This window comes from Coturnix japonica, chromosome 1 (assembly GCF_001577835.2).
Source record: "Coturnix japonica isolate 7356 chromosome 1, Coturnix japonica 2.1, whole genome shotgun sequence".
In the NCBI taxonomy this organism is placed as follows: domain Eukaryota; kingdom Metazoa; phylum Chordata; class Aves; order Galliformes; family Phasianidae; genus Coturnix; species Coturnix japonica.
The window spans coordinates 99,336,069-99,358,422 of record NC_029516.1 but is presented as its reverse complement, the minus strand read 5'-3'; the positions used below and the strand labels follow the sequence as shown (position 1 = coordinate 99,358,422).

Here is a 22,354-nt window from a genome sequence, read left to right as displayed (position 1 = left end):
ACAGTACTTAAAGAAAACCCAAAGAACAGAATGATACACTGAGGCCAGAACCTCCTACTTCTGAAACTCCAAACAGATAGTCAAGTATCTCTTTGGAAAGGCTTGCCATTTTACTTACTGGAATTAAGCTAGGAGGGAAATGCCTTTCACCAGTTCATTAACAATTATAACAAAGAAACTAACCACAAGCCAGAAAACATCTCAGCAACTACTGTGAATTCCTAACTTGCTGGAGGAAAGAAAGCAGGGAAAAAATTGCTGGCTCCAAGTATGAATCTGACTTACAATGTATATATAAATAAGGACTTGGAGGAGTTTCATATAGAATACTATGTGGCAGAAGCAGGACTTCAGGCGTTTTCTGAGGGTGGCATTTAGATGCTGACCTCCTACTTCCACAAGTGTTTACTCATGTAAATTCAGTATCCTTTAGCAGAGACACCTTATGTTCTTTATGGCATATCCGTTCTCTTTCTCTGCGTGATTAAGATTAATAATGAGGGCAATTAAAGAGTAACCAGAGCAAACTCAACAGCCCTCTTTGAAGGGAAATTATGGTCTAGAACAATAAGAAGAAATCCACAATGTGAACAGCATAACCCATACTGTAACAGGAAGCAATCCAGATATCATTTGCCAGAACTATGTTCTTCCTCAGCCAGTGCTTTCAGTGCTTTCCCACATTTTATTAGTTCACTCAACTGTAAAAACATACCTGAGTACTGAACGTTATTTTATTGACCCCTGGTTCCAGTATCACATTGTGACATTTTAACACGTGAGCCCCATCTTCTAAAGTCAGCCCTGAGGGCTTGTCCAGAGAACTGCTGCTCTCTTGCCTTCGTAGTAGCATGTGCACGTTTTTGCAGATAATTCCTGCTGTGTTCAAAGAGTTATCTGAGGGACTCCGTTCATACATTTCATACAGCTCCAGTGCAGGCAAGTTGTTTCTTGACCAAGGAAATCCCACGACCTCATTTGGAAAGCTGATAACACCATTGGAGATTTTGTGCTTAGTGAGCCACTCTGCTGTTTTTCTGTAATTATTCTTCTCAATGCTGAAGTGAACGTGAATAGCAATCTGATCCACTTGGATAGAAATGGGCATTTGGCTCAGCAAAGTCAACTCAATAGATAACTTCCCACCTACATGGACAACAGCATTTGGAGGGTCAAAGTGTAGAGTTTTCAACTGTGCAAAGGAGTGCATAGGCAATATAATTTTTTGACCTGAAAAGAGAGACAAAATTGAATTAGGAAATGGAAAAAAAACCAAAAACAAAAACAAAACAATACAAGAGAACCTATGAGCTACAAAAGCAGAGAAACTGATAGACAAAGTAAAGCAAAAACCTCCTGGTATTCAGGCTGAAAATGTTAATTACTGTTTCATCATTGATTAGTCAACTATTTCAGAAGCATTATAAATGTTCTGAATACAAAGAGCCACACTGATGGCTCATGAAGTCATACACAAGGTAATGAAACCAAAACAGAATCTTTAGGGAAAGATTGCAGCAGCAACCACTTTATGCATTTGAAACCCAGACTTACCTTGATTCTCTGTTTGCTGATTGGCAAAATCTAGTATTTCTTGGCAAAAGCTTTTACGCTCATCTTCCATTAAGAGATTATCACCGGCTAAAAGACTACTTATTTGAAGATAACTAATAATGTTAAGGAAACATGAGGTAGCACGTTTCAAAACATTCTGAAATTTGAGCAAAAATAACCCAGATTCAGTACTGCCTTTCTAATCTTTTAATATAAGACCTACTTTCAACATCAAGTCTGAGACTTCTCAGACTTACTAAAACATTATCCATTATTAACTCAGGCAGTCTTCCCTCCAACTCTCATCCAAAAATATTAGTGAGGATAGAAAATTCATTACTTGACAAGATAAATGCAGTATGCAAGTTAATGCCCCAGTGTGTTGCGCTACAGTGTAGATTTAGAATTAAATAACTTGAGTATTTGATTACTTTCTGATTTATTCTGCTGATAGTATGCCAGTTGTTAGAGCACCATTTACCATAATTAAGTTATAAGGCATTCCTCATATTTTGATTGCTGAGGATACAAATGGCTCATCTAAGTATTTAGTGAAAGCAGCAATATTACTATTGGCTTGTTTTGTTGTGGTTTTTTTTTTAAGAACATACTCAATGAAGCAGAAAAAAAACTGTAGTGCTTAAAAGCCATTTAAGAATTTTCAATAGATAAAGACATTGCAATAGTTGTCTATACCCAAAGAAATTCAATTCAAAGCTATGAAAACAATACTCTTCCCTCAAAATATCAAGAAATAATGAAATTTTGCCAGTTTTTCCTATAACGCACACAAAGCACAGCAGTTTAAATTAGAATCATGTTACTTAAGCTGACTACTAAATTTAGGCAACACCGCATGAGGCTAAAATGAAAAGCAGAATTCAAACTGAAGTGTCTCCAGTGCCAAAATGAAACACATTGAATCTCTAGAGCGTAGATGTAGTCTCAAGCTAAGAGTATCACCATATGCAAAAGGTACTAAGTGAACAAGAAATAATAAATAAATAACCCAACCCTCCTGAAATGAAAAGCAACGAAGGAAATAAGAAATAGCTGCCTGATATCTGGGATATTTGGCTGACTCTAATCTTAAATAAGATTAGAGCTATGTCAGAAGAATAAGTAGAAGTATTGTTTTATCCAGTCTGGATTTTCTGGCTCCATCTTATGAGAGGATACTTTTCTATTTGCCCGAGCTGTTTCTGACATTCTGCTAACTGTTTTCTTGTATGCGTGACAAGCAATGCCCAGCCCTCAGCAAGGTAAATTTTCAGTGCTCCTTGAAGATATGCTTCTGCCTTCTGTGGACCTTTCTTCCTCCTTTAAAAACAAATGAAAACAGAGTGATACAAGAGTCTTTACGGCCGTGAAAACTCTACATGCTTTTAAAAAGCAGTCAGGAGAGAGGAATATTTTATACGAATGCAGAACAAGCAGCAACCAGCCATTATTCTATCATTATCTATCATTGTGCTGGTGCCAGATCAATGTATTGGTCTATCCTTCTGCAAGTCAATTTGGCAGAATTGCAATTAGTCTGAATATATCATGTCAGCAAGACTTCCTATACAGATCTATCATAAGTCAGAGCAAGTGATGCAAAGCTACCTCCCACAAATGCACTTTCATGATGAAGTCGTCTCAGACTTCTGATAGTTAACTAAAAACATGCTACCTTAACAACTTCGGTGCAGAAAAACACTTAAATGAAAGTTCCATTTTTAAGACTACACACAGTTCCATGATAGTCTTTTAACCTGATGTTATTTCCTCAGGTGAAAATTTATTAGATAGTTTACATAAATAGCTTATATTAGTTTATGTAAACAGTTTCAACCCCCCTGCTATGTGCAGGGTCACCAACTACCATACCAGACCAGGCTGCCCAGAGCCACATCCAGCCTGGTCTTGAATGCCTCCAGGGATGGGGCATCAACCATTTCTGTCTTGTGTCTCCCTCTCCCCCAAAATACAGCCAGAACCTTAGCACTGGTTTACAATAAAAAATATTTTCAAAAACTCCTTTTGAAATATGGTTTTCCTCAAGCATTACATTCAAGCTGTACAAAGTTAATGCATTTAACACATTTAATGCTTACATATAAAACTCTGCCAAATCTTTTCCAACAAGGTTAGCTGAGCGAATTCTCCCAATACTCTTGTACATTTCAATGGTGGCATGGGACAGATCCTGTTTGAAAGAAAAGAGTTATTCCAAACTGTAACTAGTGCTACTTACTATTCCACACAAACTCAGTAACTAAGCTACTAAAACAAAATTAACAAAATAAGTCACTTTTTAGATATCTTCTTGCCTTCAGGATAAACTTTTGAGCAGTCTGCAACATAACTGCATTATGAATTGCAGAAGAAAAGCCTTATCAAAAATGAGAATTCAAAAAATGTAAAGCTAATATTTAGATGCAGTTTTAAGTACTTCTCTACATTTGAATCCTCCTGCCCTTTTTTGAAAGCACTTATTTCTCAGCAAGTATATCCTTAATGCTATCATTACAAGATAGTACTGTATGTCATTCCAGGATACACCTTGGTGTAACATATTTATCAAAAGATCAGAGCTTGCCCTGAAGATCCTACTACTATTTAAACATAATATTAATAATAACAGCATAGGGTACATGACTCTTTCACTTAGGCTGCACATAATACCATCAAATATATGCTTAAGTAAAAGCAGTATGTAAGCATACAATCACATGCAGAGTGTGAAGATGCAGTTGGGAAGAATTACTTTCCTAATTGTGCCTTAATGCAATTGTTTGAAGCTATGCAATCTTGATTTGAGTTCTCTCAGTCACTTTTAAGCTCAATTTCTACCGTCTACAGGTCATTAAACTTACTCAAAGCTTGTAATAACTGCATATTTAGTAAGAAAGATCTGTCACTACTACACACTGTACTCAGTCAAACTTACTTCTCAAATATCTAACCATCTCTGGCCATAAAGACATTTCATATCATATTTACAAATCACAATTGCAAACCACCAGCCCTTTCCTCAGCAGCTCATTGTCTTTCTGTTAGCACAAACTTTCAAACACCTAATTTTATTTGTTGAGTATCTGTCAGAAAGTATCTATTCCTGTGAGGCAGGAAAGTGACCTAAAACAATATTCCAAAGGTTTTCTTAGCCACTTGATGGTTCTTAAACAGAGCCTTGGGGGGAAAAGAAAATCACCTGTGCATTCTCCCTCATTAAACAACTCAAAACAGTTCTCAACAGTAAACTAAACTGGTTCACTCCTTAGCCTATCAACATAAACAGAGACATATAGGACACCAGCTACACGTACAAATGAAAAGCTATATTCTCACCAAAATTAAGGTACAAGCCAACATGTCTGTAGAAGATCTGAAAGTCTTACAAAAGACTCTGAAGTCATCAGGTTAAGACTAACCATTGAACTATAGATAAAGAAATAGATAAAGAAGCCTTTTATGGTAATAAAAGTCCCATTTCTCTCTTTCAGTATTTCCAGAGAGCTGCATTTCACTTTCCACACTCATTAAAATTTTAAATGAAAGTAAATTATCTTAGTCATGTCTAGAATTTTTAACTAATTCCATGTACTTCTCCACTGAATATGGTGGATAGAAGTTACACATATATAGTAGATATTTATTCGACAACTACATATAAGATCATTTTCTATCTGAATTTCAGAATAAAACCAGTCAACAATACAAACAACATAAACAATTCTTTCACAGGCAACCTCAGCAGAACCCACTTAGTTTCTTAAGTTTAGGAAGACATTGCTCAATTTTGTGGAGATCTCAGGGACCAACTTAGAACTGAAGATATAAGCATAACTTGAAGTTCTGAAAAATCTTAGTTCTGGCCTTCTATCCAACTCTTCTCATAAGAAGCAAAGCATGGAAGTGAAATCTGCTATCTTCGTAACATATCTTTTGAGACTTTCTTCAATAACAATCTTGTAAATACAAGAAACATTTAGTTTTCACATTTCAAAAGAGTACTCAATTTTCATTTAACTTTTCCCCAAAAAAGTTTAAAGGCAGTTCTGGAACTATAAGAACTATCAGAAAATGATTCAAGGAAAACAAGCAAGAATAGAACAAATCATGTTTGTGACAAGGGTTTTATTTAACAATTTCTAATAAAAATAACCACAATATCACTACTACAGCTCCTAAATAAGGAAGCTACCAGGAAATAAACAGATAAATTAACATGCAATGAGAACTGTAATGTTTCAGACTACGCCTGCTCTAGCTGCAACATTCACACGTCCCACACTTCATATAAGAAATTATACAATCTAACTTAATTCATGCAATAAGCATTGCAAGATGCAATTCTAAGTCACTTGAAAAAAGGCTGCATTCACATAACAGCCTTCTGAAGACAATTCCATTTTAGACAGCTGAGTAAATAGCCATGACACAGGCTCTGTGGATATTTAAGTATATTTACTTACTGATAAGCTTCAGCATTGAAGCCATAAATGTTAACATTTATCTCCATCCCTGAAACCCAGGACCAGTACAGAGCCTCTGGTTGTAAAACAAATCAGCCTTGGTGCGTCCAGTATGAGAGCAATGATTTTCAATACCAAAATATAGAAACACAGATTGAAGTTCCTAGTCACCTTATCAGGTGTGAAAATTTTGACACTGTTCAATTTATAATGTAAACACCCAAAACTAATAGAAATAACAGAAGACTATACTTACTAAGTAGTGTTTTTCAAAAGCTTCTACAGATGATAAGGCCTCTTTAAGTTTCTTGTATGGGCTCTGTAATGCATTGGCTGTAGAAAAAAAAGAACAGGAAACGTCACTTACAAATACAAATTCCTATTTTAATACATCCCCTCAAACACTTAAAATAGATCATGCATTTCTTCCCCAAACTCTAAAATAAAATCAAGAAAGCCTATTTAACAAATGTGACTGTGTGCATGCACCCATGCCTGAGACATATTCAGAGAAGGATAAAAACAAGCAGCAATATAGTTAAGTATACTAACTACTTCCTACAGCACTTCAAGACATTTATTCAACCTAGCAAAACCCGAAGTTGAACTTAAATACCATTTCATTTACCCACTAGAAATATTTCACAACTTCCTACTGTTGGATTTATAATTTTAATGTTTTAATGGTAAAACCTTATCCTTGTGAGAGCAAGGAGATACACTGATCATTTCAAGTACTACAGAGACTAAGTTAAAATCCTCTTAAGATATAATAGTTGTATTAATGGTTATATATGCATATGGATATTTGGAAATTATTCTTACTGTTGTATTTATATGCCATGTGTTTAAGACAAAGTCAGTTATTACAAAGCACGTGTACATTCCTGGTAATACCTGTTTCAGGACGTTCTGCCCCCAACCCTGCCAACAGATCAACAGTTCTGTTAAGGTCTTCTGAATTGGGTCCGTTCTCTGACACAAGCCCACACAGGTAACCCAGAGATTTTAACTGTAAGAAAAAGATGCTTGTTTTCAACAGGCTCCAAAAACAACAAAGCTTTTATTTTATCACACTGTTCTAAAACCACAAGATATTTCTATGGAAAATACTGCTGCCGTGTTACACTGCTGATAAAATCTGTATCAAAGTTGCTTTGTGGGAAGAGGATAGAGAACATTTCGAAATGTAATTACATTATTCCTACTTTAAGAACTTACATAGTTCTTAATAAAAGTAATTTCTAGATCGCATTTAACGTAAGTTAAAGACTCAGTCATGCATACACACAAATTCATGCATGCAGAGAGCCAAACTAAAATAAACCTTTCTATTTATTCCCAATAAACAGCTAAAAATGTCTTTCGGCACTAACTGAAAAACAATTTCTATCTGCACCTGTATTTCAGCACAAAAGTTTGAAAGCTACACAAATGAACGCAATGATTAGATGTTCTTCCCCATTATTAGCATCGCTAATCAGTGTTAAAACAGCATTACACAACTACTATAAAAATTCCTTCTAGGCAGCAGCTGGTACGCCTGATATCCAAAAGCCACTAGAGGATCCTGCCTTCAAGTTTACTGTTGGCCATATGTTATCTCATTTAGCATAATTCAACAGCCAACAGTAACTCCTCCCCTCCAAGAAATTCAAGTCTTAGCTTGTTTGCTCTAAGCCATATAAAACGTGGGTAACCAATAAAAGGGAAAAAAATCTACAAAAAAACCATTAAATCCCACTTTTCTCACTAGTTGGTAGGTTTCATTCATTTTGTTTCACCTTACCCCTACTCATTATCTTATCTTTTCTCCCTTTTTATTCTTCGGGTCAGAAGAACTACAAACAGCATGAACATTTCCAATACAGGTACAAAGCTTTATTCTTTAGAAATATATAAGCAGCACATGAAATCTGATGCAACCAGAAGCAGTTTAAATAATTATTTTCTTTATTCTGAACTTCTCCTCCACTTTCTTTTTTCAAGCACTAAGTCTTCTAAGGTGAAATTGTCTCTCTCTGCTTTTGTAATACTTCAGACAAAGATGACCTACAACCAGCATCAGATTTTTATCTTTACTGAAATATACACAAACTACAGTCACAGAAATGGAAAATATTCTACAGGCTACAGAAAGAAGAGGATAAGCTTGCAGTGATCTTCGAGAACATCCACCAAGATCACAGTATGGCATTCCATTTGCTTCTGAAGTTTCTTGTCAACTTTCAACGCTGTTTTTCAACAGTGAAAAACTACAGCAGCTTTAGACACTAACTCTTATAGAGAAATGGAAAACGTGAAACTTGAAAAAGCATTAATGTGATTAGGAAAGGGGTTTAACCGCACTGAAAAGGCCACTTGATAACTTTCAGACTTCCTCCCAAAGAGCAAGGTAGGAAGGGCTTCTCAACCAAAAAGTTCCAAGTTATTGTTTGCCTTTCACACAAGCCTCCAAGGATAATACCTTCAGTACAGTTTAAGGTACATTATTAGCATACTAACATGCTGCAGAAATAATGAACTATGTAAACAGATTGCTGTAATCTCTATTAAGAATATTAAAGGCATCTAAATCTGGTCAACGTCAGCTATAATTGAAATAAATGCTCCTTTTCTTATAAAGATTGAGTTCATTTTGGAGTTTAATTAGCCAGTCATTATCAAACTACTGGCAGGGGGTGATTGGAAAGGTTGGTGGAAGAATTAGCGTTAGACAGACAAAGTTTTATGACATGAAGTGTTTCCTCATTTCCATCCCTCCTCCATAGAAGTGAACATAATTCTAGTAATCCCGAGGTCTCAACCACCTGTGGAGCAACTGGATTACAACCCTGCATATCTCACTCAGGACAGACAGAACAATGTCATAAGTTTCACAAGAAAACGTAAAAAAATCTTCCCCATAGAAACAAATAGCCTATTCCACAGTTGTAATTCCACAAGTGTAACGCTTTGTTTACTCACCTTCTCAGTAGCATAGCTCCATAAACCAACTGTGTGGGAAACATTTGCATCTATTTGAGCCCTATCACAGCAGCCTTCTATTCTTTGTAAGACCTCCAAACAACTCAAAAATACCCAACAATCCAAAGCTCCAGGAGGAACAGAGACCTGAAGATAAACAGAAAAAAATTAACTGGGAAATAAACATTAGTCAGAAGCCACAATACTTTAAAAAGTTACTTTTCTTGATAGCACATAACAAAACCTCTTGGAAGAACTAACTCATAAAACACACAAAGAGGCCAGTTCTTCACTAGTTCCTAAATAACACACGCAAAACCAAAACCCAAAGCCATAATGACTAACTAAATTATTAATTCATAATGATTATGTGGATTAGATTTGATGTAGACATCAGGATGAAAGAAAAGCAAAAGTAGCCTAACAGATACGAGTACTTACAAGCTTCCAACTTCTTGAAAACTTAAGTCTAATGAAAACAGAGTTAGGAGGAAAATTCCGTAGATATGCCACTACTTCTGTAGTTGCGTAGTAGACATCAGACCTAACTAATACTAAAATTAAAAGTATACTAAGAAGTGGACTAAAAATCTGAAGGGAAAAAAAAAGGTGAGTCTACATTTCCTTCACCAAAGTAAGTTTGTTAATCAAATGACATCTGTCATGGACTACTAATTAAATAAAAAAACACCAAAACCAAAAACCAAAACCAGGAAGGATTTATCAGTCATAACGTGATGAGGAAAGAGAGTTTAATGACAGAACAATCAAGATAAAGATTAGCACAAGTGCAATAAAAGTCACAGTAATGGTATTTCAGAATCTTATTAATAACCGATGCAAAAATATCACTTTCAGAAAGACTAGTATGGATTTCCAGACTGTGACAGGAAAAGTTCAACATAGAAGCACAACACGTTAGAAAGAAAAATTGAATCCTGAAAGAATTTTCAGAAAGTGAAAGACCATAAAGACAGAGTAGCTCAGATTTCACCTGTCTGTTCGCTGGCATCAAGCCATATTAAGAGGTAGGACTGTAATAGTAAGAGGTATGACAACAAGGACAGCTGCACTACACTTGCCAATACACACTCCTATCTCAAAGCCTCAATACCTTTGTTTGGTTTGGATCTCCACATATTAAGGCAGAAACATCACACATAGAAAAGATGCAGAGAAGAACCCCAGACACTAGAGTGGAAGACATGGGCAGTAGAAGGAAGAGGGGAATTGCAGAAATTACCTTCAGAGATTTAGAAGACTGGTTGTATTTATTTTGGGAAGACCAAGTAAAAAAACAACAAACCATGTCAAAAAACACACAAGCAAAATACGCTTCACATGGGAATTTTAAGCAAGTTTTAAATATGTGAAGGGGGCATTTTAAAGGGCAACACATCTGAAGTAGACTTTCCGTTCTTAAATGCAGCACAGTATCTTAAAGAATTTACTAACAAGTGTCAGGTAGGCAAAACTTAGCAGTTACTGTTATAAAAGCACAGACAAAATTTGCAGAGAACCTAATACTCATGGGATTAAATTGATGCATGAGTCACAAAGTGTAGTCTACAAGTCTCCTAATGCACACTACACTATTCTTGACAATATACGTCAATTAAAAATACCTTTGGTGATAGACAAGACTATGATTGGTTGTAGAACATCCCTGATCCAGTCCCTTTAGAGGATTAAAAACACTAGTGCAAACTACTGTGTGAATGCCAGGGGGGTAACACTGAGGCATGCAGCATGACAAAAAGTTCTGAGTAAAGTCACATGTTTGTCTGTTTCTTCTGTCAATAGATGTGATAGCGACAGGGACGTGCAAAACAAGAAAGAGCATTACTGGGCACCAGAAGGAATTACAAAACATAATTAGAATAACATCTACTTGCACAGCAATAAGAAGCCCTACTGTAGATTAATGTTCAGAACAGTTCTTTGTTGCAAAACATATCAGCATATTAACCACCTCACCCTATTTTCTTCAGCACAACACTGTTCGAAGATTTCAGTCTGCTGGAACTGTAGTTCAAGAGCTCAGTAATAAATCCAGGAAATAAGAGAAAATACCTACCATCTTAACCAGTTAATATATTCTAGTCTTCATTGAGAAGGTCACCTAAACACAGGTTCTTCACATGTGATGTCTCCAATTTCTTTCCAAAAACTATCTCATGATGAAACACTCAATTCTAGTACTGTTACCATCAGGTATTACTGCATCATGTTAATACTACACAGACTGTGCTTACTTTATTTTGGTGGCCAATACCTAGACTTCGGAATTCTTGTGTGGTCACTATTGGATAAAATCGTTTGCATTATCAAATACATTACACAAACTCACTTCTAATAGCTTGAGTTCTTGCACACAGTTGTGAAGAAGCTCCAATGCTCGCTGGGAAACCTCCCACGGCCTCTGCAGGAAGATTAACAACGTGCACTGGCGAGAAAATAAATAACTACGCAAGTCCAGGAGAGTAGCTTCTTGATTCTGAATCAGCTCCCTCTTCTCCATGTCTATTGGCTTTCGAAGAATTAAACCATTCCAGCTCCTCACTGGCTGACAAAAAAAAGTCAGCCAGTTTGCACCATCTAAATAAATAAATATCCAAGAATCAATCACTGCGGTTTTAAAGCCTCTTTTTCTGCCCTCCCCACCTCTAGGTTGCAAACTTGCTTATTCCTTCTTATGTTACTTGATAAACTTAACGTATTAACTTTAAAAACTAAACTACAGAAAATCCATAACTAAGTCAACAACAACTTCAGAACATTCAAACGCCACATGCATTTAGTCTTAATTGCACGTTTCTTACTATCAGTATAGTGCCACTGAGTTTGTAATGTATTTCTCAGTAATTCTAACTAAATGGAGTTCCAGACAAACCAGTTTTATCCCCGTATGTATTTCTTACTCAGCCACCACAGATATGTGTGTTCACTGGCATCAAGCCATATTAAGAGGTATGACTGTAATAGTTTCAGGTTTAGCATCAAGTTCAGTCAGGATAAATATATTTCACTGTCTTGTACTTTCACTAGGATCATAGCAAGCACCTAATGAAAGATCTTATGTAACACCACATACTTCAGCACAATAGAACAGTTTCAAGTTATTTGGTACTTCCTTTACAGTAATTTTTTGTGAAGAGAAGGTTTTATCTTCTGCAGTGCAGGTTAACTGCATATTTGGTAATCATCAGAAAAGTGAATGGAAATATCTCGTGTAATTTGAAACAAAACTGGATGCGTTTGTTCTAGCAGCTCTTTAATAACTAACTCAGAAATGAGCTGTGGAAACAGCAACTGCATCCCAGCCAGACTGAAACTTAGGTAATTACAGAGGCTTGGAGCATGGTTTATAACAATCACTGAATCACAGAATCACAGAATTGTAGAGGTTGGAAGGGACCTCTAGATATCATCGAATCCAACCCCCAAATAATATAATATAATAAAAGCAAAACGCAGGTTTTCATTAAAAATTGTTTTTCATTCCTGAGACTTAAAGGCAAGAACTAAGAGGATACAGTGAGATCGTGACAAGGGCACAACTGCCTAGCAGACCTCCACTGCAACATACCATCTCTTTCTCCCAAGCACACACATAGTACCCACGCATCATTGTCTTTTGGTGAAGCATAGCTCATAAATGAATAAGGATAATATTTACCATTTGAAGACACTTACCACCAGCCCCAAAGTTCACAACGTACTGAGAAAACAAGGCATCCAGTTCATCATACTGCACTAGTGCATCCTCAAACTGCTGCAGCATCTCAAAGACGAAGGCCAGTTCTTCCTTTTGACACACAAGCAAGATAATGAGCACATTATGGATACTATTTGTTTGGTATTATAAGATAAGATATATCACAACAAAGTGGTAGCAGATGAACTCAGAGGAGACATGAGGATAATGTGAAATTAACGTAGAAAAGGGAATTATACAGTGACTGGAGAACTAAAAAGAATAAAAACTTTAGTTCTACTGAATAAGATTTTTTTGTTTTTCTCTATAACAGCTAAAGCAGACATACTTAGAAATACAAAAACTGGAATTCAAGAGCATTCTCTAATGGGCCTTGCTCAAAACAGATGCTTCTCCACACATACTGTTAATAAACAAAGCAAAGAAATCATAGTGATATTGGCATTAAATGCCAATTACAAGCTTGAATGTCTTCATACAACCACAGTAATAGGACATTTATTCAAAATTCACAATATTTTCTAGATGGATTTAGTGTTTGTTACACTTGAGATTCACACACATTGCAGTAGTCTTGCGTGCACAGCCACTTCAGGCCTGCCAATATTAAAATATTGCTTTTATATCAATCTTCATCTACCCTTCCCCCTCCTGCCTCAAAGAACAAACAGAGGATTAAAAATACCAGAAAAACAAGCCATTATTAGAACTAAGACTCAAAACAAATTTTTTCTATTAAAGAAAAGGAGAAAGAAGGAGAAATATTCTTACCTGGACCATGAAATACTCGCAAAAGCTCCATCCTGGTTCAGTCCTTTTTTCTCTCAAAGTTCTCATGTCATCTTCAAACTTGCCTAAGTTCTTGGTAAATGACATGAGAAGCAACGTCCTGAGTTTGGTCAGGAAGGCATTCCAAGATTCCTGAGAACGGGAAGAGTCTTTCAAAGGGTCTGAAAGTACCACACATCTGCAAAAAGATTGACAAACATTATTTTTGGGGAGGTATAAAATAAAAATTTCATACACAAAAGCACAGCTGTAAAACAGCGCACATCTGATAGGCTCACAGTGAATAAAATTTAGCTTTTAATTTAACATTCATCAAAGAAAAAAGTCTGGGGGGAGAGAAAGGAAAGGGGCAGTATGGTTTGGTCTTCTCTTTCTTTCTTAAACTTTCCCATGTATGTTTAAGGCTGCTATATAGTTTACAGAAAGCGCTTAAGAGTTTTTTACAAAACGAGTAGTATTTGAAGCTTTAGTTTTTTGTTTTCTTTTCAATAAAAATCAAATAATGGATACATTATTCCAGTATTTATACATGAGAAACTAGTACATCCAACTGGCGCATAGGAAGTTCCACACGAATGTGCACAAGAACTTCTTCACAGTAAGGGTGATGGAGCACTGGAACAGGCTGCCCAGGGAGGTGGTGGAGTCTCCTTCTTTGGAGATATTCAAGACCCTCCTGGGCCTGGTGTAGGGAACCTGCTTTGGCAGGGGGGTTGGACTTGATCTCTGAAAGTCCCTTCCAACCCCTACAATTCTGTGATGAGTAATAATGTTATAGCAAACCAAGAAAAAAGCCTGCCTAGAAATATGACCGATAGAACAATTACAGTAACTCCTGAAAAATATTATGCAGGACAGAAATCAAGATTTGTTAGAGATAAAAGTATATTCTTGCACGATGTCAATTTGTTTTACAAGCTTCATGTGCTAGAACTGTCACTGTTGGGTTGATTTTTTTTTTGGGGGGAAGGGTTGTTGTTTTGTTGTTGTGGTGGTTTTTCAATAACTACTTAGCAAATCACAGTAGTTCACAAATAAATAAGCTTTACTGAGAGCATCTAAATCTTCAGTTTTTATACCATAATCTAACATGAGTCAAAAAAGTACAGACACCTTTAAAGGCAGAAAAATATCTTCTTTAAACTGAACACCATTTCTTATTAGAAAAGTAATTTTCCCTAACTTCCTAGTTCAATCAGTTTGCCATGAGATAATAAAAGCAAAATGTTTAAGAGTTGCCCAGACTATTTGCCCAAGCAGTCCTGCAATATCCCTAACACCAAGTGGGTACAAATAAATTGCTGCCAATGTCACAACATGCTGACATGTCAGTTGGTCACTGGCAGCTCACACTAAGGTACGAGTGCTTTCATCTACCCCTTTAAATCATCACCCATTATTAGAGGGAAAATCTATTTAAAGTTAACTCTTGAGATTACAAGAAAATGCAAATATACAATATATTCTACGCAATGTTGCAGAATAAGGAAGAAGGTATTTTTTAAAGTTACTTTCAAATTAAGATCTGTGTATTTTGTTGGCTTTAATGACGGCAGAAACAGTTTCATAACTTTTTGCATTGCTATTTTCCTTGGAATAACTTCAGTTTCTTCAGCTGTTTTTACATCAATTATTTCATACTGGAAAGGTGATTTATTAAGTGAAAAGTAGAGTTCAATGGGAAAAAAAAAGTTAACAATGCCAGCTTCATCTTCCCCTCACACCACACTACCACCACTTGTAGTTATGATAACATTTCTGCACCTAAGTTCTGAAAACTGATATTAGCATGCAATTTTCCCCTTCAGTCAAGATTAGCATACTAATCTTGGAATCGAGACTTCAGTGTACTTGAAATACTCTCAAAACATTTCAAAGACACTACTAATCCATGAGGAACTGAAAATAAACTCCTCCTTTTATAGTTTTGGATGCTGGATATCAGAGAAGATCCTATATACATCAAGGAACCTGTTACATAGGGAAGTTAAGGTTTTAAGTCCGCACGCACTAGCCAAAGGTTTAGAAGTTTGCAAGTAAAAGATTCCATACCTGTCGCTTTGTTTATTACAGAAGTCATTTCTTATTTTATCTACTATAGAAGTTCGGGGAAGGATATTTGTTTTATTCTTTTTCTTGGCATCACTCTCAACTACCACAATTAGCCAGTCCACTGAGTTGTGAGCCTTGAGAACGTTCTGCCACTTGGTGATGTCATCCTTGACTGTAGTTTTGTACACTTCCGTGTCCTGAGGTGAGAAGTGGTGAATCACCAAAGCAAACAGTCATTCTAAACAATTTCAAAAGGCAACTTTTGTACTTTTGTTCCAACAGAACTAAAAAATAAAGGCTTATAGAAAAGAATTAGTGACAATAAATTTACTTGTTGGGATAATCCAAATGAGCCAAGGTATGGTAAGACTTTTGGTCTTTGCATTTCATTTATTTCTAGTAATTGATTAAGAGTACTTGGTATAATTCTTGGCAACCTTGTACTAATCACTGTACCAATTAGACTTCAGTATAATCCTCTAGATTATATTCTTAAACTTTACAACATTAGTATGCTTGACATCAAAAAGCTGAACTGTTATATTCTTGCATAATAACAGAAGTGTGGTATTTGCACCTTCTAACACAGCTCAAATCTTAAACAAAACCACTGAAGGTTGTTTGGCATTTTTTGGTTGTTTCCAAACAGACAAATTAGATAACTCTTATACCTGTTAGATCACAAAGCAGACATTACCTCTGTCCTTCAATTGGTCTCTATTAAGAATTAGTAATGCAGTTCTCTAAGCAATGAACTTCAGAGAAACAGAATTAAGACCTTCCAAATATTATCCAGTTGCGGTGGTTTCACAGCCTGCTCCTCCATGAGCCTCTCATGGGCTGCAGGGAGCTTCTGCTTCATGCCTGGAGCACGTCCTGCCCTCATTCTGCACCGAACTTGGTGCCTGCAGGGCTCTGCTCTCACAATTCTCACCCCTCTCTCCCAGCTGCTGTTGGGCAGTTCTTCCCTTCCTTAAATCTACTCTCCCAGAGCACACCCAGTGATGCTCACAGCTCTACCCAGCAATGGTCCCTTTTAGAGCAGCTGGAGCTAGCTCTGCTCTGACACTGGGCAGCTGCTGGGCTCCGTGCTCACAGGTCACCCCTTCAGCCCACTGCTACTAAAACTCTTCCATCTGAACCCAATACACCAGTTTAGACCCCTGATGAATACTAACAGCTGACATATGCAGAAGATGAAGTAAAATATGCATTCTTTTTAAGATTTAACCTCATGAATGGATCATAGCCAAAATAATCTGGCCACATTTCTGTATCATGTAGCAAACGTACTGTGCTACTGCAATAGCACTTTTAGACTTTGGGTTTTTTAATGACAGAATGCTGAAAAAAGTCTATTCAAAAGCCTGTCCATAGTGTCAAGCAACATTACAAACACCACTTATAACAAAGGAATACTTAAGTTGACAAGTTTCTGATTTACTGGGTACACATGTTTATGCACTGCAAACTTAATTGTTCAAGCAAACAAACACAAAAAGCAAGTTGAAAAAAAAAAAACAACAGAGAGAGCAAGTTGAATGTCAAAGCAATTTAATTTTCTTTTCCTAATACTTACACAACATTCTGTCCAATAAATATGAAGAAAGGGAAAAGTCAGAAGAGCCTTATTCCCCTCTTTGGGTAGCAGCTCCTCTTTAAACTGAACAAAGTTTGATTCTAGATGAATCATCTTTGGAGCACGGCCATAAGACCTGAAAAATTCAAAAAACTGAAATTAGCAACCGAGACATGTAGCTGAACCCAAAAATCAAACTGGATTTTGTTGAATAAACTGAAAAGCTCTGGGTACTGGAAACTCAAGAACTATGCTTACAGTAGTTTACATAAAGTTAGCTAAAATATGGTATCACTTCAAGTTTTATTATAGATGCTCCTTTTTGGAAGAACAGCAGCTTGAAGCTTTTCAGCTTCCGTTAAAAGACTTTCTATACCTCCAAGACCTCCGAAAGTAGAAAATTCTAAATAAGACAATTCCCCAAATATTTTCCTCCACCAGAACACAATGAGCCATACCAAGGATTCTGCAGGAAGTTTCATCTGAAATTCTACCTATATTCTCATGAAAAAGAGCAGCACACCCCTTTCAAAACTGCCAAAGCATATCAAGGCACGTACCGAAGCAACAATAGCAACAAAAAGAAACACAACACTACTATTACTTTCCTCCAGGTAAAGTTCAACACAGCTGAAGTGCAGAACTGAGCATTCTGAATATTTACCTTGATTAATTAAGGCAGGTGCCATATCTGACTCACTTTCTGATAAAAGCTTCCCACAGCACTATGGCAAGTTTAGTAACATACCGAAAGCGTACTACAGAACCGAACACAGATTTACCTCCTCCATTCCATGGGTTCTCTTGGAAGCTGCTGAGAAAGTATAGGATACAGGGAAGTAAATAAATTCTGATCTCCAGCACCTAAACATGAAATAAAATACTTCATTATGTGCAAATCACAATAAATAATTAAATAATAGTTGTATTAAGAAACTATATTCCAGTTTGCTTCAATAAAAAAGTTGTATTTTTATTTGCTGCGTAGACACTTGAGTCTAGCACGACAACCTAATACAACATCCCACCAAGGCACATAATACATATGCTATTATAACTTGCTTCCTTCTACAGTTTTTCACATGGCTACTCCTAGTACAAGGCAACTTACTGCCACTTCAGAAAGATCAGGTGCCAGGCCCCTGGAGCTGGGCCTGCAAGGATACCCGGGCCTGCAAGGATACCCAGGCCTGAGGTTATGTTTGAATCACTTTATGATACAAGGAGGAAACAGGTCTAACGTTAAGTTCTCTTAGTTTCTGACTCTCATCAGCACTTTTGAGCAAAGAGATGGTGAACTCTGGAATGAGGTAGTTTGTCAGACATGCCTGAAACCAAACTGAGCGGTCAACCTTACTAGACATGGTATAACGCCTCAACAGTCCATCATGATTAAAGAGAAAATAGTACACGTCACTTCTGGCAAATAAACACATTCCAGTGAGAAAAGGAGTAAGGCCATAAATATATATTTCATAGCATTTGATAAGAGTTACCTATTATGACACACATGCATTCTGATGTTGGGAAAATGAGCTGGCCCATACTAGCTGTGATATCATTTATGCTATCTCTCATATGCATGCCGCCCTTAAGTTATCTCAGCTATTGCTCTCTTCTCTGTTGCTTCTCTTCTCTTCTGCTCCTTTTGGCTTTATCTTTGAATTGCTGCATTCTCCTTCTTTTTGAGACTGCAAATTAATTTCTTTTTAAAATCTTTCCTTCCTCCAGAAGCTCCATGTTCTCACTCTCCTTCCCCCACACCCTACCCGGGATCCCTGGAGCTGAAGAGTTATGCTTTCCAATTACCATGTTAAACAGGCAAACAGCAAGTTGGCTCTTTCCTGGCAGTTTTCCACTTGTTTCCTCTTTATAATCACTTGCTGCTGTACAGCCCAACCTGAACAAAGGATTTTCTTGCCTTTCTGCAGAACAGAGAGTTGAAGCTGGAGAAGAACCTGACATCCTCTTTTCCTTCCCATTAAGCACGTAACAAGGAATTGATTCTAATAGGAGCTTATTAAACTTTAATTAGAATCACAGAATCAAACAATGGCTTGGGCTGGAGGGGACCCCAAGGATCATCAAGTTCCAACCCCCCTGCCATGGGCAGGGCCACCAACCTTCAGGTCTGGTACTAGACTAGGTTGCCTAGGGTCCCACCTAACATGGCACTGAACAATTATAGGGATGGGACATCCACAGTCTCTCTGGGCAGCCTGTTCCAGCATTCACTAGGAGAGTGGTTAGGCCCTGGAACAGGCTGCCCAGGGAGGTTGTGGATGCCCCGTCCTTGGAGGTGTTCAAGACCAGGTTGAACGGGGCCCTGGGCAACCTGATCTAGTAAATGTGTATGTTTGGTGGCCCTGCCAGGCAGGGGGGTTGGAACTACATGATCCTTGAGGTCCCTTCCAACCCAGCTCATTCTGTGATTCTGTGATCTCACCACTCTCAAAGTAAAGAGCTTCTCCCTGGCATCCAACCTAAACCTTAGCTCTCTGAGCTTCAAACCACTCCCCCTTGTCCTACCGCTGTCTACCCTTGTCAAAAGTTGATTCCCCTTCATTTTAATACCCTTTTAAATACTGGAAGGCTGCAATGAGGTCACCTTGCAGCCTTCTCCAGGCTGAACAAGCCCAGCTCCCTCAGCCTGTCTTGCCAGGGCAAATGCTCCACCCCTATGAACATCTTTGTGGCCCTCCTTTGGTTGGGAATTAGTTGATTACTGCTTTAGCCTCAAGTCTCCAGAAAGTTACAGAACAAGCACTTCCCTCTTGATTCTGCACTTCCTCCTGCTCTGTTTGAATTAAGTGTAGCACGCGAAATCTTTAATTTAATACTATAAACAAATTCTGAAATGAATATTGAAACAAGCGTTGGCTATACTGCTTAACGCTATCTCCTACTAAGTTACAACATCACCATAAGAAGGGCCATAAAAAACTGTTTATTGATTTGCAACTCATTACTGCCCATAGAAAGTGAAATACGGCTCAGTGATTTAACAACAGCGTGCTGACCACATCAAAGCGATAGCCTGGGAAGCTTGGAGCCTGCCACAAAGAAAGGAGAAGTACAGACTGTGCCTATGGAGCACAGCAAATGCTCTTTCTGCACTGCACCTAAAAATCCAGTTTGCATCCCAGAATGTCTGAGAATGCAACATCTTGAGTAAAATGATCATTTCCATGATGCGGAAAAGGTACTAAATGGTAATTATGTATTTAAGTGCCCTCCTATTGCAGACAACCACGTCGCATTGTCAGCTGAAGAAAGACCGTATTTGTGATCCATGCAAGACTATACTCGGTGATCATAGGAAAAAGGAGAACAGATCTCCAATGCAAACTACATCAGCTTATCTTTTGAACACGGACCAAACACAGCCACTGAGTATTACAAACACCCAAAGGATTGCAGCATTTCAGGTCCTGCTCAACTAGACCCTATATCTACTGTCATCAGCAAGTTTGAGCCATTTCATCAAACACTGAAAGTGAAGTTATCAGCAGGCAACACCAGCACAAAACTGACAGCGGGATCATTAATGTCAGAATTGAGATTTTGTGAGAGTGCCCCCTCCCTGGAAGCCACTCAAGGCTGAATTGGGCTTTGGATCAGAGGGAGGGTCCCTGCCTACAGCAGGGGGTTGGAACTCGGGATGGTCTTAAAGGTCCTATCTAACCTAAACATCCTAATTTTAAAAAAAAGGGGGGTCAGGACTTACGCTTTTACCTCATTCGCAGCCTTCAATACCTGAAGGGAACTTATCTCCCAGGATGGGAGTTAAACTCTTCCAAAGGGCTGACACTACAGGCATCGGGATATATGGTTTTTAAGTTGAATGAGATGGTGAAGATTTACGGTTGGATTGTTTACGGCGGTGGTTCTTTCACTAGGGAGAGTCGGTTAGCCCTGGAACCAGGCGCCTGCCGCAGGGAGGTTGTGGATGTCCCGCCGTCCTTTGGAGGTGTTCAAGACCAGGTTGGCAGCGGGGCCCTGGGCAACCTGATCTAGTAAACTGTGTATGTTTGGTGGCCCTGCAGGGCAGGGGGTTGGAATTAGCATGCATCCTTGGAGGTCCTTGCCAACCCGGGTCATTCTGTGATTCTGTGATTTAGTGGGTTTGTTTAGCTTTTATTCTCAAATATTGTTCAACACTAATCTTTCTGATCTCCTTTATTATTAAATTGGTAAAAAGTCCTGCTATGGTATTTTTTTTCCACGGTTCACTAGCCTGTTATAAGCGTATCAATCTAAAGTAATTAGATGTAAGTACAGAATAACATCACATCAGCTCCTCAATGGTAACGACTTACAGTGCAGACAGGAGGCCTGTTTGCAAACAGACAGAACACTCTTCTACAGGATGTAATTGTTTAAAGGGTCTCACCAGCAGCAAATCACTGCTCAATTAGGCTACACGCCACTTCTAGTTTGGCACATTTTAAGCCCTCTACCTACTAGTGATACGAGATGGTTTGAATCAAGCTCTTCCAATCCCACAATAGTATCCTTAACTGCAGACACTCCTTCTCACTCTTAAAAGATTGACAACCCTCCATACATCCCCTTTGCTTTCATTATTCCTTTCTATTTTTGCAGTTCCAGTAGGTATTTGCAGACATTTCCCATTCTCAGGCCTACAATGATCTTGCTCTTGCTGTACCACAGCACATACTGAACATGGATCAAATGGAAGCGATGCAACCTGTTCTCCCAAGAGAGATAGAAAGTTCTTTCTACCACAAGCAGTGACAGCCAGAACAAATTATACACATAGTTTACACATAAACAGATACTACACATTGATAAGGAGCATTCAACAACTACTTGACAATAGCTGCAAAAGAATAGCTTGGCAGAAAAGCTCTGAGAAAACTATTACATTACTTCATTCAGCGAGATGGTCTACAGCCTTCAACTTGCCCTTCATGTGGATAACAACACAAAGTAACTGAAGTATAAACCAGCTACATAAGGACAAGTTCTTTAATCAGAGCACTTGTTCGGCATGCATTTGAATGAACGTTATATTACTGTTCCAAAGACTTTCACAAATTAAATATAAATACGACCCAGGAAACGCAAGCAGCGTTCTTCAGGTTTGCTAAGAAAGCAATCTACTTTGCTTCAAGATTATGCCAAGTCAGCACTGTGAGGAAGATAACAAAGTCCAAGATGTCTGAGGCTCAACCTGCCTCTTTGAATTAAAAACAATTGACAATGCTA

At 37.8% G+C, this 22,354-nt stretch overlaps 1 protein-coding gene across 1 annotated transcript in view; it reads right to left on the bottom strand.

The window, feature by feature from the left end:
• Positions 1-22,354, bottom strand: part of TRAPPC10 (trafficking protein particle complex 10) — a 36,871-nt gene that overhangs the window by 11,986 nt on the left and 2,531 nt on the right. The window contains exons 2-14 of the mRNA XM_015883831.2: positions 17,905-17,986; positions 17,123-17,258; positions 15,544-15,740; positions 13,474-13,669; positions 12,681-12,792; positions 11,335-11,582; positions 8,985-9,131; positions 6,915-7,029; positions 6,274-6,350; positions 3,654-3,745; positions 2,734-2,874; positions 1,555-1,667; positions 716-1,230 (exon numbers count right to left, since the gene is read on the bottom strand). Of these exons, the coding sequence (XP_015739317.1) occupies positions 716-1,230; positions 1,555-1,667; positions 2,734-2,874; positions 3,654-3,745; positions 6,274-6,350; positions 6,915-7,029; positions 8,985-9,131; positions 11,335-11,582; positions 12,681-12,792; positions 13,474-13,669; positions 15,544-15,740; positions 17,123-17,258; positions 17,905-17,986 (2,171 nt within the window). The remainder of the gene's footprint in view (positions 1-715; positions 1,231-1,554; positions 1,668-2,733; positions 2,875-3,653; positions 3,746-6,273; positions 6,351-6,914; positions 7,030-8,984; positions 9,132-11,334; positions 11,583-12,680; positions 12,793-13,473; positions 13,670-15,543; positions 15,741-17,122; positions 17,259-17,904; positions 17,987-22,354) is intronic.